At 47.4% G+C, this 19,432-nt stretch overlaps 1 protein-coding gene across 1 annotated transcript; it reads right to left on the bottom strand.

Annotated features, from left to right (window-relative positions):
• Positions 1 to 5,712: 5,712 nt before the first annotated feature.
• On the bottom strand, positions 5,713 to 19,381 carry LOC118078494 (extracellular matrix protein 1). The gene is made up of 5 exons (XM_060269617.1): positions 19,181 to 19,381; positions 12,701 to 12,901; positions 11,168 to 11,203; positions 9,798 to 10,015; positions 5,713 to 6,496 (listed from the first exon to the last, which is right to left on the bottom strand). Exons 2-5 carry the CDS (start codon positions 12,774 to 12,776, stop codon positions 6,353 to 6,355), a joined length of 474 nt encoding a protein of 157 aa, XP_060125600.1. The 5' UTR covers positions 12,777 to 12,901; positions 19,181 to 19,381; the 3' UTR covers positions 5,713 to 6,352.
• Between the last annotated feature and the right edge of the window lie 51 nt (positions 19,382 to 19,432).

The following is a 19,432-nucleotide window of genomic DNA, read 5'->3' as shown; positions in this document are numbered from 1 at the left end:
CGCTTCATGCTTTCGAACTGCTAGGTTGGCAGGAGCTGGGACCAAAGAACAGGAGCTCACCCTGTTGCGGGGATTTGAACCACCGACCTTCTGATCGGCAAGCCCTAGGCTCTGTGGTTTAACCCACAGTGCCACCCGCACCCCAAGCCTTGTATACCCCTCTCCATTTGTGACATGCTAGTGAAGATGTATCAGTGATGCCCCTCGAAGTGTATTCTGGGGGGAAAGAGGGAAGTTTTAAAAGAGGATGGTACCCCATGCTCGGGGTTCTTACTCCTGTGGGGACCTGTTGAACAACAATAAAGACCACGGTCTACTGACCGCTGTTTTGCTCCAAATGACTTGGCTGGAACGTCCTTCTTTTACTGACCACATGGACCTGCGGATGACTTGTACCCCAATGAACTGGGCTGTTGAGAGTAGTCTCTCACCCCGGAATTTTTCCATAACAAAAGGTATGTAGTTTGTCTGGCCCTTTGCTCAGTTCTGTACCCAGCTGGCTCTGGATAATATTTTGCTGCCATCACACGGTGCCAGAAATTGCGACTGGAAAAAGCGAGAGGTGTCAGGAACCAACCTTCTCTGTGACCAAAAACTGGTATTTTGCACAACTTCGAGGCAGCTAGAGAAAGCAAAACAGAAAAAAGAAAAAAAGGGCAGCAATTGAACATTCAAAGTGGGGATTTTAGCCAGGCCTCTCTCCGCAGAGCTGAAAAGCTGTGCTGGCGGCTCTCAACCCCAGCCAGAAGCCCCTACTGCAGCCATCTGAAAAGCCCTCAACCTCCTTGTTTCCAAACTATGCATGAAATTCCCGCCCGGCAGTCTTTTGGCAGGTGAAGTGGGGCCAGAAGCTGCACCTGGCGCAGGTAGCCAGTGACCCCATAGCGGCCTCGCGATGCTCTGAGCTTGCCTGTTTGTTTGCCTTGCTTCATTAACTTGAGCCTTAAACAATCCGAAAGGAGTGGGGGGGGAGAGAGAGTGAGAAGTGGGGGGGGGATGCAGGAATGAAAAGGGGTTTCTGGCAGCGCTGTGGGCCAAGAGGAGGGAACACAGGTGCGAAAGGGAAGGCAAGCCGGCTCACGGAGCTGAGGCTGAAGGGATGGAGACGGCCCGGGGATGGCGGCCTGCTCCTCACAGATCACCACCGGGCCAAAGCAAACGTCGCTTCGGCAGCGGGAGAGTGGCAACAGGCGCTTGCCAAAGCAAACTGGGCTCCATCTAGCTCTTCTCCACTTTCCCCAGGAAAGAAAAACACAGGATGCCGGTGGCTCAAGAGAGGACGGCAAACTTGACGACTGCACACCACGATTTTATTGCTACGCCCTTGCATGTGCTGAAGCAGAGCATTTGATTATTGCATGCTGAGGTTTTGGTCATTGCATCTGCAAGTGCACAGACCGCTTGGCATCACAGGGGACACACCCTAACTATGGCCATGTTCATACAGCGCGGGTGGCGCTGTGGTCTAAACCACTGAGCCTCTTGGGCTTGCCGATTGGAAGGTCGGCGGTTCGAATCCCCATGACGGGGTAAGCTCCCATTGCTCTGTCCCAGCTCGAAAGCACACCAGTGCAAGTAGATAAATAGGTACCGCTGTGGAGGGAAGGTAAATGGTGTTTCTGTGCACTCTGGTGTTTCATTGCGCCAGATGCGGTTTAGTTCTGCTGGCCACATGACCCAGAAAGCTGTCTGTGGAAAAATGCCGGCTCCTTTGGCCTGAAAGCGAGATGAGCACCGCAACCCCAGAGTCGCCTTCGACTGAACCATCCAGGGGTCTTTTACCTTTAACCTTTACCTTCACCATACATGGAAACTTCTACAATACCACTTTAAACAGTCCCAGCTTCTCCCAAACCATCCTAGGAGCTGTGGTTTGTTAAGGGTGCTGAGAGTTATTAGGTGGAGATCCTTATTTGCCTCCCAGAGCAGTTTAATGACCAATGCCTCTCCCCAGCGAAGTGTAGTTCTGAGAGGGGGAATGAAATTATCAGTAATTTCAGCAATTTAAAACCTTTTGAGAATCAACAACCAGCTAAAAACCAGATCAAAGCACATGCCTCCCCCCCCCTGTGTTCTACATACACGTCCGGGTAAGGTAAAGGTAAAGGGACTTGCACCTTGACATGCTTTTGAACTGCAAGTGCCCCAAGGAGGACAGTGAAGAAGGTCCCTTACCTGATTTCAATCAGCAGGGAGTTCCAAATTTGGCTGAAGCCCTTCTAAAACATCCAGTCCAGGGCATACAAATGCAGAACGGGTATCACAGGGCAGCTGTAACAGCGCCGGTTCTGCGGATTGGAGGGGTCAGTGGGGCATAGAGGGGGCAAGGCAGGCACACTGGTGTTCTGATAAGAACATCGTCTGGCCTTCTTACGACAGCCACACACAGTCCTCCTCCCCCCAGCAGGTTGCCAGAATAAATGGACTCAGTTTGCATCCGCTCTTGTCACCCTCTGCCCACCTGCCCTCTTCCAATTCAACTCTTCTCTCTTTAGAAACCAGCCATTGTTATAATGGCTTTGGAGTGGTGGGGGCAATGCCGGGTGTTGTGGAGAGGGGTGGGGGGGGTGGATCAGCCCCCCCCCAGCCAGGGGGCCATTGTTTAGTCCAGGCCTAGGAGGACCCTCCCCTGTGATCTTAGCCTGGGTTTTTCTAACACGCACACTGTGTGTTTCTTTCCCCTGTGAACTTTGTGGCCTGAAAGGGGGATGTGTTGTTAAAAGGGGGCCTTGTATCAGCTGTGCGCTGTTTGCCTGGGATGGGTGCCCACCCTTCTGGCCGAGCTGCCCGGTGCGCAGCCCCACCCTCCTCCTCGATATGTTACCATGAGGCCCCCGGGACTGTTTGCTTTAAGCACAGCGGGTGCCAAGTCCCTCACTGCCATCGTGCAAAGTTTCATTCGCCCACTCCTGCACACACACACACACAAAACAAGTCCGTTCTCTCGCCATTCCAAAACAAAAGGAACTGGGATTATTTTGGTCGCTGGAAAAAACAGGTCAGCCTTGAAACAACAAGCCAAGGATTAGCTCACCGGCACGTCTTCTTAGAACAAAAATGAAATAAAATGAAATAAAATCCAAATCTGCGTGCAAGGGGAAGGTCCCAATTCTGAGATGGATCAGTATCTGATATGGTTGGTTTTTCACTGCCCCCAGGAGCTACCTGAAGCCATAGGAGAGCGTCTCCCCACAAGCTAGCACTTTCCCAACTCTGGGACGGTCGGACCCTCATAAATTAGTGTTGGACTAGGGCAGAGGTCGGCCACCTAAGGCTCATGGGCCAGAAGCGGCCCACGGGGGTCTTTTAACCAGCCTGGTGCTGGAATTCGCAACTGTGCAGGCGCAGGCGCCAAAAATCACGGGCGTGGGTGCTCACACACACACACCATCCGGCCCACAGAGGGATCTCCGCTGGAGTGAACTGGCCCAGGCGAGGTAAACCTTGCCAACCCCTGGACTAAGACCTGGGAGAGTTCGAAGCCCCAAATTCCCACTCTGCCAGGGGAACTCACTGAGACAAGGTGAAATGCCTGCATTGGGCATCAAGATCCACTGCAGCAGCAGATCCCAGAGCTGATCTTTCTCTTCCCCCTGGCCTTGGTCTTGATGTAGATCTTCCCTCACCCCTTCTTCCCTGGAGGGGAGGGGAGCACCTTTTGGGGGTCTGCCTCAGGTGCCAAAATATCTTGAGCTGGCCCCGTCTCCGACTGACCACTGGTCATCCTGGTTGTTTGGGGGTGGAGTCCAGGGTAAATTTGGAGGGAACCTGGACAAGGTAAGGTTGCCGCAGGAAGTCACTGAGAAATTAAAAACAGGCCAAATCTAGGTAAACGTCTGTTCTGAAACCTGAATAAACGTTGAGGTGACAGCCATGTATGAAAGGCTCAGCCCTCTGAGCCAATTTGGAATGTTGGGGGCCATTGTCGCCATGCGCCTTTAGCTTACGGAACTCAGCGCCACAAGGTGCGGCGATGGTCACTAATTTTGATGGCCATAAAAGGGGATCGGAACAGAAGGGAAAGAGTAATATTTCAGAGAGAACTGCAAAGCTAAGCTTGCGTCAACACTAGTTCATTTGGTTCTATGGATCCATATATGATTTTTTAAAATGTTGTACTGTATGCTCTTTTATAAATTAGGTGACTGATTGGTCCAGAAACACGAGGCAGATGCGTCCTGTCATTCTCTGACTCCTTGAGTGATGTGTCAGAGATGGGATTGAGCCAGGAAAACTCCAGTCCTGCTGAGGTGCAAATTAAAGCTTGTCTAAAAGATCTGGCACTGCAGACCAGCTACAAGTGGCCAGTGCCAATGCAGAGGCGCCCCCTGGTGGTTAAATCCCTCTGCTGTTTTTGCTATTATTGGACGTTGTTCATGCAATCTTCTTATATTTACCGTGCCGAAATGATGTCACTGTTGTTTTGCATGCTGTTATGCCTCCTCTCCCCTTGTTTTCTTACGTTATGAAATAGTTTTACAGTGTCTGATGTTGAAAAGCATTCCCGCTATCTCTGTTGCAAGCCACTCTGGGCATTTGTTGGAGGCATTTGTACAAATAAAACATATGAATGAACGTATATATGTTTTTATTTTGATTATATATTTTGTTGTTTTATACAGTATTTTGATTTTTTTCTGGGAACCGACTTGAGACCTAGGGCGGTATATAAATTCAATTAAGAATAAGAATAAGAATATTTTACGGCAGTCACCATCAATGCTACTCCTTACCAAATTCACATTTTCTGGAAGCCATACACGAACCGCTGCTTAACTGTCCTTTGAAATTTGTACTTCTCTAAATTTTGCAAAGCTGTTCTCCGCCAAGTAATGTGTACAGAAATGTATATTATAGATCAGGCATAGGCAACCTTGGCTCTCCAAATGTGTTGGAACCACAACTCCCATGATCCCTAGCTAACAGGGCCAGTGGTCAGGGATCATGGGAGTTGTGGTTCCAAAACATCTGGAGAGCCAAGGTTGGCTATGCCTTTTATAGATGCACATATAACGGGAAATAAAACCCATATTATATTGGTTTTGCAAAATGGTTTTGCCTAAGATCTACCTTTGGGAGAGGGCTTTGTATTTTCCCCTCTTTGCATTTTCCTTTCCTTTCTTTGCTCTAAACCGGCACAGTGCGGCTCGGGGAGTCGCCGAGTAGTGCCGGAAATGGAAATCGCAGCCGCGGAAGCCATTTCCGGCGCCCTGGACATGGGCAGCATGATGCCGGAAATACTGGTAGCTTCTGCGCATGTCCAGCGCATGTCCAGCCCACGGACGATAGTCCGTGGGAATCCTCCGGCCCACAGCCGGAAAATGTTGCTGACGCCTGGGCTATACTTTCCTAAGACCAAGAGAAAGGCTGCCCAAAAAGAAAGGTTCCCCTTCCCTCCTGCATTCCTGTTTCACCTACTCCACATAAAAAAACACCAGCGCCACCTATCAATTTAGATTTTACACATATCCAAAAGCAGGTTCTGTGGCACAAAAGGCAGTGCTTAATAATAATAATAATAATAATTCTCTAGAAATCTCACCAAGATCTGGAGGTATCTGGTTTGGAGGAATTGAATTAAACTTCGCCAGCTATACAAGATGTCACATGCTATGGAGTCCTTTGCTGTATTTTTGGGGTGTCTAGCAGGGGTTCCCAAACTAAGGCCTGGGGGCCGGATGCGGCCCAATCGCCTGCTAAATCCGGCCCACGGATGGCCCAGGAATCAGCATGTTTTTACATGAGTAGAATGTGTCCTTTTATTTAAAATGCATCTCTGGGTTATTTGTGGGCCATAGGAATTCGTTCATATTTTTTTTCAAAATATAGTCTGGCCCCCCACAAGGTCTGAGGGACAGTAGACCGGCCCCCTGCTGAAAATGTTTGCTGACCCCTGGTGTCTAGGAATGAATTGTCACATGTTACGTTCGTCATGTTACGTTAGTCACATTTCATTTGCCAGAAAACCTCTATTCCACAGTTTTCAAATAAACATTACTATCGATTTGGCACTTGGCCATGAAACCTTAGTATAGCGGCACAAAAAGAAGAAAAATGGATTCATACTTTCAGAGGAAAAGCTTGCCCACGTTACAGATAAGTTCTTGAGGTTGCAAAGCTGTTACATTGGCTACATTTTTTTAATAAAAACACACACAATAAAAAGTAAACATTTAAACAACCTCAGGCATAATGATTTATTGTTTTTGTAGGGAGGGATCAAGGCAGTTAACAGCTTCATGTTAATTGGAGTTACATAATAGTCAAATCACACACATATATATACTGTGTGTATATATATATATGCGCAAAGAAGCTGCAAATGTTACATAGGTCACGACAGAATCACCCATCAGTTCTTGAAGTCGTAATTTGGGAAGCGGGACTTCTTGTCAAAACAGTTTTCCCTGGCGGCATCACTCTTTCCACAGCACTCATGGTGTGCCATCTTTATTGCGTATTGCTTTGTGCACATCTTGTTCAGAACGGCAGACCACTGGACCAGGAGGGAGACAGATGAAAGGGTCAATAAGATGGCTAACTAGGGTTTCATAATCTGGGCCCAAACTCAGAGCCTCTTTTTAATATGTGTCCGAATGTCTGTCTTGCAAAATGTGTGTGTGGGTGTGGATTTGCACTCAAAGCAGCAACAGATTGAGAAGAGGGCAGCTTTGAGTCGTCTGCAGCGCACTCTCTGTACAACTGAATCCTAATTGCCTTCCCAATCACTTCCCATCACTCTGCCCGGACACTGAGATCCAGCGCCGAGGGCCTTCTGGCAGTTCCCTCACTGCAAGAAGCCAACTTACAGGGAACCAGGCAAAGCAGGGCCTTTTCGGGAGTGGCACCCGCCCTGTGGAACGGCTAATCTTCAGATGTCAAGGAAATAAACAACTATGTAACGTTTAGACATGAAGGCAGCCCTGTTTAGGGAAGTTTTTAATGACTGATGTTTTATTGTATTTTTAATCTTTGGTGGAAGCCGCCCAGAGTGGCTTGGGAAACCCAGCCACAGATGAGTGGGGTATAAATAGTAAATTGTTGTTGTTGTTGTTGTTTTGTTATTGTTAGTTGGGAAACAAAGGCACTCTTATCAGGAGCAAGGACTAGTATCAAAAATGCAAACTTGTCTTAATTTGGGAAGGGGTGTGATCAGGGCCGGAGCGAGCATTGGGGCAAACTAGGCAACTGCTTAGAGCGCCAATATGGAGGGGGCGCTGGCCAGCCTGCCCCCCGCCGCCACCCGGTGCCGCTCCGTTTCTTTTACGCGCCCCACAGCCAGCCGGGGAGGAGGGAGACATTCCTTCTAGCCGGCTGGCTGTGACGCGGGCGGAGGGAAAGCCCCAGAGCCGCACACAGCATTTGGCCAAGTTTCCCTCTGCCTACCCCACAGCCAGCCAGGGAGAAGGGAGACGGCCCTTCTCGCTGGCTGGCTGTGGGGGGTGGTGGAAGGAAAGCCCCAGAGCTGTGCAAAGCATTTGGCCAACTTTCCCTCTGCCTGCCCCACAGCCAGCCAGGGAGAAGGGAGACGGCCCTTCTCGCTGGCTGGCTGTGGGGGGGGGGGGTGGAAGGAAAGCCCCAGAGCCGTGCAAAGCATTTGGCCAACTTTCCCTCTGCCTGCCCCACAGCCAGCCAGGGAGAAGGGAGACGGCCCTTCTCGCTGGCTGGCTGTGGGGCGGGTGGAGGGAAAGCCCCAGAGCCGCGCAAAGCATTTGGCTGGCTTTCCCTCCACCCGCCCCGGCAATCGCGGAGGGGAAGGAGGGGATCGGAACAGCCCGATTTCGGGCTGATCCTGGTGCCACCTCGCTCTGTTCCAGCAGCTGCACGCGGGCCATCGCCGCCTGGGGGGAGGGGGAGGCAGGATCAGCAATCGCCGTTACCATGCCCCCGACAATCTCTCTCTCTCTCTCTCTCTCTCTCTCTCTCACACACACACACTTCCTTCCTTCCTTCCTTCCTTCCTTCCTTCCTTCCTTCCTTCCTTCCTTCCTTCCTTCCTTCCTTCCCCCTCTTTCTTTCACTCTCTCTTAACCCTTCCACCCATCCATCCTTCTTTCCTTCCTTCTCTCTCTTCTCTCCCTCCCTCTCTTTCTTTCTCTATTGCCCTAGCTCAGTGATGGGCAACCTTTTGAGCTTGGTGTGTCAAAATTCGCCACAAAACCGAGCATAACTTGGGTGGTGTGTCACTTTGAGAAAAAAACCATTATTTCGCGATATTTATAGTTTAAATAACAAAAATGTATAATTGTAATATATAACTGTATTTAATAAACAAAAAACTAATTATTTAACCAAACCAAACCAAAAACTCCTTATTTATCACAAAGTGCCCAGAGTTGTTGAGCTTTTTGGGGGAGCTGCTGACCAAAGTTTTGGAGGTTTTTTGGGGGGTGCAAAAGCTGCATTGGTTTTTTTGGGGATGCCCCAAAGCTGCTGCGCTTTTTTGGGGGGGAAAGAGAACAGAAATAAATGACGAATAATACCTTCGGTGGAACTAACACACAGCACCGACATAGTCTGCCAAAGCGCCAAAAAAAACAGCACAGAAAGGGTTAAAAACCAATCTTTGGCTACCAGCAGCAACAACAACAACAAAGGATCCAGGTTTTAACAGAAGAGACAAGCTGTAGGAGAAGCAGGAGAACAAATGGGGGGGAAACAACAACAACAGTGTGAATGGGCCGATGGGGCGCGTGCCAGCAGTGAGGGCTCTGCGTGTCACATCTGACACGCGTGTCATAGGTTCACCATCACTGCCCTAGCTTCAGCTCCTTCCGAGGGCTTCTGCTGGCAGGACTAGTCAGCTGAATCTGGCCCACATTGTTTGGAATTAATATGATTTATGAAGTAGGAAATCGGCATGCATCTAGTACCTAAAGTCATCATTACAACAAAGTAAAACTGGGGTTTTCCTAGGAATATTTATAGAAAAGAAACAGCTCCTTCTTCAGTAGCACCTCCCAACTAAACGTGGAACTAAAGGAGGTTGATAGTCAATAACTGGCCAGTTCCTCTGCAGCTGTATTTCCTGAATAGCACCATTTTGGAAGAAATCCAAGTATTCTTGCAAAATTGATTCTCTCTCACCCCCTCCCTCCCTCCTTCCCTTTCTCTTCCTCTCTCTCTCTCTTTCACCCCTTCCTTCCTTCCTTCCTTCCTTCCTTCCTTCCTTCCTTCCTTCCTTCCTTCCCTTCCTTCCCTTCCTCCCTCCCTCCCTCCTTCTTGAGGCTGTCCTCAAGATCTGCTTGCTTTACAGTGAGGTGAGAGGAGGGACGGACGGGAACCCCTTCCACCCCTCCTCCCAGCCTTTTAGAGGAGGAAAACAATATATATATATATTTCTTGTTTTCCGCCTCTAAAAATGAGGTGTGCCCTATGGTCGGGTGCGTCCCATGGAGCTAAAAATACGTAGGTTCAGGATGTCACTGCTTTACACCCACCCGCACCCCCCCTTCCAAAGAAAGAAAGAAAGAGCCCTAAACGGCCTCGGTCCAGTATACCTAAAGGAATGTCTCCATCCCCATCATTCTGCCCAGACACTGAGGTCCAGCGCCAAGGGCCTTCTGGCGGTTCACTCACTGCAAGAGGCCAAGTTATAGGGAACCAGGCAGAGGGCCTTCTCGGTAGTGGCACCCGCCCTGTGGAACGCCCTCCCATCAGTTGTCAAAGAGAAAAACAACCAGCAGACTTTTAGAAGACATCTGAAGGCAGCCCTGTTTAGGGAAACCCCACAAGGCCCCCATATTAAAGCAGCTGCCATATTTGTCAGGCCAAGGAAGAAAATGGTAAGCACTCACTGCTTTCTCGGAGCAAGGGAGCTGCGCCTTTTCCTTGCAACACTTGCCCAGTGCGACTCCCAGTTCGATGAGGACATCTGCCTTGCCGTAGACGTTTGAGCGATCTGAGTCTTTCAGGCCCTGCGGCAGCTTCTTACTCCCATCCTTGCAGATGTTCCCGATATTCTTGGCAGTGGGGCGGGCAGGTGGGAATTTGTCTTGCCCACCTTCAGCATTCACTGGGGAAAGTGAGAGAGAGGGAGGGATAGAAATCAAACGACGCTCAATCACACCTCACCTGCCTTAGTTGAGAAATACTCTTTACAGAATATGTGGGCGAACAGCACTTTTGCTTGTTGCTCTGAAGAGCTTTTGATGTGGGCGTTAGCTGCAGTTAGGATTTTAGTAGCCCAGCAATGTTTCTAGGGTGAGCAGAGGATCCAAAATGTTTTTAGGCCACCTGGTGAGATTTTATTTCCTACGCTTTGATCTTTAAAAAACCCTTCCAGTTTGTCATTGGTATGAGCTTTCGTGTGCCTGAAGAAGTGTTCATGCACACGGAAGCTCATACCAATGACAAACCTAGTTGGCCTCTATGGTGCTACTGGAAGGAATTTTTTTATTTTGTTTTAAAATAGGAAAAGATTCTGCGGATGTGTATAAATAAGTATATATTTAAAAAAGGAACCAGGAGGGGGAGTTGGAGGAAGTAAATTAAGATGTAAGGTTTTGATTGTGATGTTCTTTGTGTGTGTGTTTTTTGTTATCATAAAATTAATAAATTGTATCAAAATACAAGAAAAAAAGAAAGAGAAAGGTAGGAAGATGATTGTTCTAGGCCTTGTGTGTCTGTGTGCATGCTTGCGTTCACAATGCAAGCAATCTTTCTCTCGCCCTCCTTATCTCTCCGTTATTATTCATTATTCCATTTGTTCACCGCTTTCTACCAAAGTCTCAATGGTGCCTCGCTAGACGAATTTAATTCGTTCCACAGGTCTTTTCTTATAATGGATAATTCGTCTAGCGAATCCCATAGGAATGCATTGAAAAATTTTTGGAAATTTTTTTTGCCCATAGGAACGCATTAATTGAATTTCAGTGCATTCCTATGGGAAACTGCAATTCGTAAAACGAATTCGTCTAGCGAGGCAACCTCCGCTCGAAAAATCCTTTCATTAAGCGGAAATTTCGTTAAGCAGGGCATTCGTTAAGCGAGGCACCACTGTACAAAACAATAAAATACATAGTAATACCAATTCAAATCAAATACATTGATTCATTCATATATGATTTTCTTTTGTTACACAACCTAAAATTTCTAAATGATCGTTTTCCTAGGAAACTAGCCCATTCCCCAGCACGGATAGTAGTTAGAATAAAGATCCTCTAACCTAGTCCAGGTATATCTATCGGTCGCTGGTACATATCTGTAGGGAGAATCAGAAAAAAAGAGAGAGATAATGATACAATAAAGTTTGGTGTTTCATCTTGTTTTTTTAGAATATTATTATTATTATTATTATTATTATTATTATTATTATTATTAATCACCCTCCCTTTCCTCTCCAAGGAACCCAGGTCAGCAAACAGAAACACGAAGCTAAAATAGTGTAAAACAGTTTAGATCGTTCTTTAAAAAAACAACAACCTCAAAACCAATTACTGTACACTTGAAAGTATCTAAAAGCAGCTTCAGTTAAAATATTCTTAAAGCCTTTAAAGCCAAAAACATTGCTCCATCTCATGACTGCAGCATTGCTACAGGACTCGGTGTTGTGCACAGAGGCTGTAGCCTGCTATGCATGCAGAAGGTCCCAAGTTCAAATCCTGGTATCTCCAGGCGGGGCTTGGAGAGACTCCCTGCCTGAACACTCAGACAGAAACACCCACACACCCCGTTAGGGGGACCAGTGCTCTGGCTCAGCACAGGCAGCTTCCTGTGTTCCTGTTGGAAGCAGCCCTTTCTCCAGAACCATGAGGACTGGAGACTTATCTCCGCTTTTTATCTCAGACACCACCACCCCTCGCCAAGTCCCAGGTTTCTTCCTTCACTTCTCTCTCTCAAATTTTCTTTTCTTGTGTGATAGGCAGCATAAGACAACTCTCTCTCTCTCTCTCTCTCTCTCTCTCTCTGGCAGGGTGGGAGAGGGCAGGCTCATTTAATTTAACTTGATTTACTTTTAAAGACATTTTTAATTTGGGTTTTATACACAGAGAGAGAGGGTGGGGTGGGGTGGGGAAGCGACTGGGGGCATGGTCGCTGACTCAGTGGTGGCTGGTCAACTTCAGACGTGTTTGGAGGAAAAGGAATATCTGGACCCCCTTTCCACCTGGCCTTGATGCACTGCCTGGCAACCTCTGAATAACGTCTGCCCTGCCCTGATGCTTGGGGAAATCAACACTGTGTCACCATCTTCCGAGAAGGCTGCCTTGCAAGGGGCCATTCTGAAGCCCACCCCCACTGTGCCAGCTTGCAGATCTCGCTTGGCAGGCTCTCTCCCTACCCCACGGAACATCCTGCAGGCGTTTGCCCTAGTCTGGAACGAAGAAAGGGAGTGGGAAGCAAGCAAGCAAAATCTCAACTTGTAGTTAGTGATGGATTCTCTTGTAGGCATACCTGACATAGCTGTCAACCCTCCCTTTTTTGTACGAATCTCCCTTATTCCAACCCACAGCTGTCAACCTTCCCTTTTTTTTGCTGAAAATTGCCTTATTCCAGTGCCGTTTCCCACGGCTATCCTGGATTGTTAGATATACCGTAGACCAGGCATCCCCAAACTTCGGCCCTCCAGATATTTTGGGCTACAATTCCCATCTTCCCTGACTACTGGTCCTGTTAGCTAGGGATCACGGGAGTTGTAGGCCAAAACATCTGGAGGGCCGCAGTTTGGGGGGTGCCTGCCGTAGACTGTCAGCTATGATACCTGAGTCTGAATCATCAGATTGCCCCTGGACGAACCAAGAGACCAGGAGAAGAAGGACTTGCATCTTCATAGCCATATCGAAGTCGGACGGAGTTGGCTTCTCTCTCCTGGTTTGCGATTCTGTCTCCAGACAGTTCCTCTCTGCTCCTTCTTCTCCTTCTCTCTGCTATAGTTGCTGCTGGTTTTATAAGAGAGCTATCCCTAACCCAGAAAAAGATACAGTACAGTGCTCCTTTATCTGTTCAGGGAAGTTTTTAATGTGTAGCATTTTAATGTATTTTAAATCTTTTTTGGAAGCCGCCCAGAGTGTCTGGGGAAATCCAGCCAAATGGGCAGGGTACAAATAATAAATTATTATTATCTAGGATAAGTTTTCCAGACAACGGCAAAGATAAATAGAAGAGAGAACATGATGAAATAATATAAGACAAAGGAGGGCTTTGGGGGTTGCATGTAAGAATGATCAACTGTTGCTAAGTGTACCCAAAATACAATTCTGTTTAAAGGTCTGTGTTGGCTTAAGGGACTTTTTAATAAAAAACTTTAAATCATTTTGTTCTTTTATCCTTTCACGTGGCAGCTGATCTACCTTGAGTTTGCAAGCCACAGAGACTCACATAAAGACTAGGAGGTGCAAGAGAAAAGTTTATAAATAAGTAATCTCCCCCTCTGCCCAAAAGAAAAAGTCCTATGGGGTAACTATGAAGATAAAATGTTTTGAATGGTGGGGGGTGGGTGGGAGTCAGGATCTCTACAGGGATACCTCAGGTTATGTACCTAATTTGTTCCAGGGTGCTGTACGTAACCCAAAAAGTATGTAACCCGCCTGATGCGGTTTAGTCCTGCTGGCCACATGACCCAGAAAGCTGTCTGTGGAAAAATGCCGGCTCCCTCGGCATGAAAGTGAGATGAGCACCGCAACCTCATAGTTGCTTTTGACTGAACCATCCAGGAGTGCTTTACCTTTAACCTTTACCTTTACCATACATGGAAACTTCTACAATACCACTTTAAACAGTCCCAGCTTCAACTTCCGGTCTGCCGCACTGGTGAGAGGACGCAGAGACCTCGAGCTCTGAGGTCTCTGGCATCGCGGAGGGGGGGGGAGTCCGCGGGGGCACGCAGATTCCCCACAAAAACCCCGGGAAGAGCGTCCCGGGGGTTTAGCAGCTCAGCGGAGCTCCTAACGCGATTTCTCTGCTGCCCGGGAGGCTCAGTAGAGCCACCGAGAGCCAGCGGAGTGGAAGTCGCAGGAGCCATTTTTAGCACCACCGTCACCTCCAAGAAGTGAAGCCCCGAGTCTTCAGCCTGCAAGCGGCGGATTCTTCCCACAAAAATAAAGATTTGGACTGAGTAAGTGAAATCTCTAATTGGGACTAAGAACTTTATAATTTGGATCATAGGAAGAGGTTTTAAACAAACGGGAGTCGATCTCTTCCTACTGCTGAATTAAGAAGCGCTAAAATGCTCCAAAGCCGAAAAGAAAATTGACTGTCTTTGAAATCCCAAAGAAAGACTTTTTCACTCCTGCAAGCAGGGTGTAGGGGGACAGATTTCTCGGTAATAAGAAAAATCCCTGCAAAAGAAGGAGATTGGTAGGGGGGGAACCCCTTCTCAATCCTGGTGCCAGCACCCTATGAGGCTCAGCAAGGAAATACTGAGAAGTAAATTTGACAGATTTCAAAAAGGGAAAAAAAGTGGTGATTGATGTTATACGATATGTGAAGAAACTGAACTGATTCAAAGATCATGAAAATGGTCAGCCAAGATGGATTCTACCGTTCTTGAGGACGGAAATTCCATTGTCTTTTGTCCTCTAATCTCCATTCTGCCTGTGACTGGAAAGAATGTCAACATCCGGAACATCTGACTTCCAACAAACTGTGTTGGAATATTTGGAAATACTGGGAGATCTCTTAAAGGGACAGCAACAGTTCAGCTTATTGTTAGCAAGCATTGTGGACCAGGGACAAGACTTAAATGTCACTCTTGTAAATTACGTTATAATTATTTCTCTCTTGTATATATCTCCTAAATACATCCCATTTTTTTTGCAAACAACTGTTTGGTGGTTCCCCTTAGGTTATCTGTTAATTGGGCCAAGTTTACCATATCTGACAATTTATTTTGCCACTCATTGATTGTTGGGACGGTGTCCCCTTTCCACCTGCCTGCTATTAGGAATCGAGCGGCTGCTGAAGCATATAAGAAAATCTCCCTGTACTTAACCGGTTTATCTTTGTTCAGAATTCCCAACAAAAAAGCCTCTGGTCTTTTTTGAAAGTTTAGTCTGAAAATCTTTTTCATTTCTTCATATACTGCATTCCAAAAGTCTTTAACCATCACTTAAATGTCACTCTTGTAGATGAAAGGGATCTTAAAAAACAAGCTTCGGAACAATGCACAACAAAACAAGGGGAAGGAAGAAGAAAGTGCTCAACATGAAGAGAAGAACTTTCAAAAAACAACTGAGAAATTAACTAACTTTCAAAAAACAACTGAGAAATTAACTACTGTGGGAATACATCACCAAGAATGGGAACTGATTTTTGAAGGAAATGGGGAGGATTGGGAAAATGCAACTGGGCAAGGGAGTGAGATTGAGGGGTGGGAAAAGCAGAGGGAGGGGAGGACAGAGACTTTGAACTTAAAATGGGATAGACTTGGGGTGGGTTGAAAAAATTGGTAAAATTGTATTTAGGCTGATTGAAAAACGGTATTGAAATCTTGGCTTGATAATGGAAATGCTGAACCAAATGGCGGAAAGAATCCAGGGGAGAGGAGGAGGTATTTAGGATAATAAGGTTAAGAGGTATGAGTAGAGATTTGAATAATCATTTGATATTTCTTGTGGGGGAGGTGGAGGAATGGCTTGGGGGAAAATCTTAGGTTAGCATAACAGAAATTGTATGTTTAGTTAAGTAGTTGGGGGGGATATCTGCCTCTCTCTCTCCCTGCTATCCTGGAGCCTCTTGTGGCAGGGGGGGTGGGGGGGTGAGGGGGTGAGGCGGAGGGAAGCCCAACTACAAAATGGATCACCTTTGGATGGTCACTTCCCATGGGTATCCCTTGTGGCAGGAGGGGGAATGTGGAAAGGGGGCACGAAGAAGGTGGAAATTGTTCGATAGCCTGATTAAAGAGTAAGAATTGAATTTAAGAGTAAGAAACCCACTATGATTAATATTAGGAAATTATGAAAACCAGGAAGAAGGGATCTGAGGAAGTCACTAAAATAATGTTTAACAAAGTAAGAGATTGAAAAATGAGATATTTTAACTCAGGGGTGTCAAACTCAAATTCATCAGGGGCCGCATCAGCAGTTTGGTCACCCTCAAAGGGCCAGTTGTATCTGTAGGACTATGTGTCCACTCTTTATTATCATAAATTATTGTCACTGCATTCAATTATTACTGTTTTTTTTGTAATAATGTAAGTAATAACTAGCTCTGAAAGCAGAAACATAGTCAGAATAATGGCAAGTAGATATTCAAATGTACAATTATTGTACAATTTATTGAAAAAAGATTTTTGGTAACTGCACTGGGTGGTGGAGGCTCGCTAGGGTTTCATGCAGGACCTTTGCAGAGCTACTAGTACCTGGAGATGCTGGGGTCCTTCTGCATGCAGGACAGATGTTCTGCCAGTGAGCCACCACCCTTCACCAAAGGGACTGGCTGAGGTTGACTCACTGGAGCTGCTCTCCTGGTTCCAGGGTTTAAGGGCCAGAAGTATAAAGCAGCATCCTATGTTTCTGAGGAGAGGGAGAGGGAGGGGAGGGAAGGAAGGAAGGAAGAAAAGAGGGGAGAGAAAGAAGAGTAGGAAATAAGGAAGGGAATAAAGAAGGAAAGAAAAAGAAAGAGGGAGAGAAGACGGAAAGGGAGAAAGAAGGAAGGAAGTACAGTAGAGGGAAAGAAAGAATAAGAATGAGGGAGAGGAAGAAAGATGGGAAGGACGGAAGGAAGGAAGGAAGGAAGGAAGGAAGGAAGGAAGGAAGGAAGGAAGGAAGGAAGAAAGAAAGAAAGAAAGAAAGAAAAGAGGGAGCAGGAGGGAGAGAGGAAGGAAAGAAAGAGGGGAGAGAAAGAAGAGTAGGAAAGAAGGAAGGGAATAAAGAAGGCAGGGGCGTAGCCAGGATCAAAACTAGGGGGGGCAAGCCATGGTCGTTCAGGGGCGGGGCCAAGGCACAGAAGGGCAGGGGCCACAAAGTGGGCAGGGCTAAAGGGCCAACGGGCCTGATGACATCGTGGCGGTGGCAGCAGCGGCCACCTTGTGCTTCTGGGGCTGGTAGCGTTGGCGGCTACCCTGCTTGGCTGGAGAGGACGGGAGGGTCGGGCAGGCGAGAGGGGGTGGCAGGGCGGGCGAGGGCAAGGCAAGACACGGCCGCAGCCACGACGGCTCAGAGGCGTTGCTGCATATCAGCATATTATTTCAACCATGGTTCAAGCCCCACCTTAGGAAAAAAATCCTGCATTGCAGGGGGTTGGACTAGATGACCCTTGTGGTACCTTCCGACTACAATTCTATGATTCTATTGATATATTACCATAGCATATGCATCATTCTGCTTTCTTGAATTGTCCTACTCCTAGGCATAGCATCCAACTCCTAGAGGCCTAGGTGCCCCCCCCAATTACTGGTAAATACCGTATTTGAAAGAGTCATCCCCCCATGTTGATGGGCTTTCTATGTGGGGCTTATCTGCCCCCCCCATATTTTATTAAGGATGGAAGAGGGAGGGAAGGAAGGAAGAAATAGAGAGAGAAATAACTCATATTTGTGGGTGTCTCTGGATGACGCTGTGATGCTGGAACTCTGCAGCAAGAGGACAGGAGGGTCGGGCAGGGGAGAGGGGGTGGAAGGGCGGGCGAGGGCGGGGCAAGGCATGGCCGCAGCCACGACGGCTCCAAGGCGTTGCTGCATATCAGCATAATATTTCAACCATGGTTCAAGCCCCACCTTAGAAAAAAAAATCCTGCATTGCAGCGGGTTGGACTAGATGACCCTTGTGGTACCTTCCGACTACAATTCTACGATTCTATTGATATATTACCATACCATATGCATAGTTCTGCTTTCTTGAATTGTCCTACTCCTAGGCATAGCAGCCAAATCCTAGAGGCCTAGATGCCTCTCCCCCCCCCCCCAATTACTGGTAAATACCGTATTTGAAAGAGTCATCCCCCCATGTTGATGGGCTTTCTATGTGGGGCTTATCTGCCCCCCCCATATTTTATTAAGGATGGAAGAGGGAGGGAAGGAAGGAAGAAATAGAGAGAGGAATAACTCATATTTGTGGGTGCCTCTGGGTGACGCTGTGATGCTGGAACTCTGCATGTACAGGAGCCTTGTAAGCAGCTTTCTCTCTGCTTGATTTACAGCAGGCACGTCCAACAGGTAGATTGTGATCTACCAGTAGATCACTGGATGTCTGTGGTAGATCACTGGTAGGTCACTGGCACCCCTAAAAAAAGCTCACCCAAAATGTTCCTCCTCCCTCAAAAAAGTTGAACTATGACCTGAAGCCCTAAACAAAAATGGGCCTCCCTCCCTCCTAAAAGAAGCTCAACAAGTTTGACCTAAACCCCAAAAACAGGGCTTCCCTTCCTTTAAAAAAAACTCAACAGCTTTGACCTGAACCCCCCAAAAGGGGGTAGATCACCCCCAGTTTTAAACTCTGAGTAGATCTGAGTCTCTTGGGAGGTGGCCACCCCTGATTTACAGTATACAGATGCAGGAGGAGGGGCAGACTGGAACACCAATGCTTTTTATAAACATCACTGTGTCTGTCAAAGCTACAGCCCCCCCTTTCTTATTCACTTCTTTTTAGCCTTGCAGAGCCACCTTAGTCAAATTGAATCCTCTGAGTCTGCACCCTCATTAAATCGCCAATAGAACTCTTAATGCTCCTGAATGCTCATTAACAACTCCCACTTAAGAACAATAGGGTGAAATGGTCAGCTATCGAATCTTGCCTGGGGATATATGCTCCATTGTCTTAACTGCTTAACTACTGGTAGCCACTTTGCTTTATTTATTTGATGTGTTTTTGTTACTGCTGTGTGTCCCCCCCCCCCCAGCAAGCGGAGACTTAGCTGCTCTTGCTAAAGCAAAGCCCTTTCCACTTCAGTTTTTGGAGGGGGAAAGTGCTGGTTATGGTCTGTAAAATACATTAATTTTTTTGCTTCTAGGGGGGGCAGCTGCCCCCTCCTGCCCCCTGCCTACGCCCATGAAAGAAGGAAAGAAAAAGAAAGAGGGAGATAAGACAGAGATAAAGAAGGAAGGAGGGAGAGGGAAAGAAAGAATAAGAACGAGAGAGAGGAAGAAAGAAAGGGAAGGGGGGGGTCGCCGCCTTGATTCAGTGCCAGAAAAGGGAAGGGACTTGTTGAGCGAAGGGACCCAGGGGCAAAAAGCCTTTCCCGTGCAGCGTGAGGCAGCGGGTGTCCATTTTAGGAGAAGTGCGTAAAGAAAAAAGAAAAGCTGTACCTGCTGAAATTCCCCTCTCTTAAAGGTACAGGAGTCCATTTCCTCCCTCCTGATCGAGCCACCCAAGCCTGAGCCTGGCTAGATCAAGTAGGTAGGGAGACTTTTCAACTGACATGGAATAGATTTGGTGGGCTAGCCAGCCTCTGCTAGAAAAGGAGCTCCCTTTTACAGAGAGGACCGAAAAGGCAGAGCAAAGGAGGTGGAAGAAGAAAAAGAGGGAGGGAGGGAGGGAGGGAGGGAGGGAGGGAGGGA

The sequence above is a fragment of the Zootoca vivipara genome, chromosome 17, assembly GCF_963506605.1.
Source record: "Zootoca vivipara chromosome 17, rZooViv1.1, whole genome shotgun sequence".
Taxonomy (NCBI): Eukaryota; Metazoa; Chordata; class Lepidosauria; order Squamata; family Lacertidae; genus Zootoca; species Zootoca vivipara.
This window is presented reverse-complemented; position numbering and strand designations above follow the sequence as displayed.

What these genes read in the sequence shown, in the direction of transcription:
- LOC118078494 (XM_060269617.1), bottom strand. Translation starts at nt 12,776, where the DNA reads ATGGCTATGAAGATGCAAGTCCTTCTTCTCCTGGTCTCTTGGTTCGTC. An exon ending in ATCTGATGATTCAGACTCAG is followed by an intron (nt 11,204 to 12,700) that starts GTATCATAGCTG and finishes TTCTCCCTACAG; the next exon opens with ATATGTACCAGCGACCGATA. An exon ending in TCCCTTGCTCCGAGAAAGCA is followed by an intron (nt 6,497 to 9,797) that starts GTGAGTGCTTAC and finishes CTCCTGGTCCAG; the next exon opens with TGGTCTGCCGTTCTGAACAA.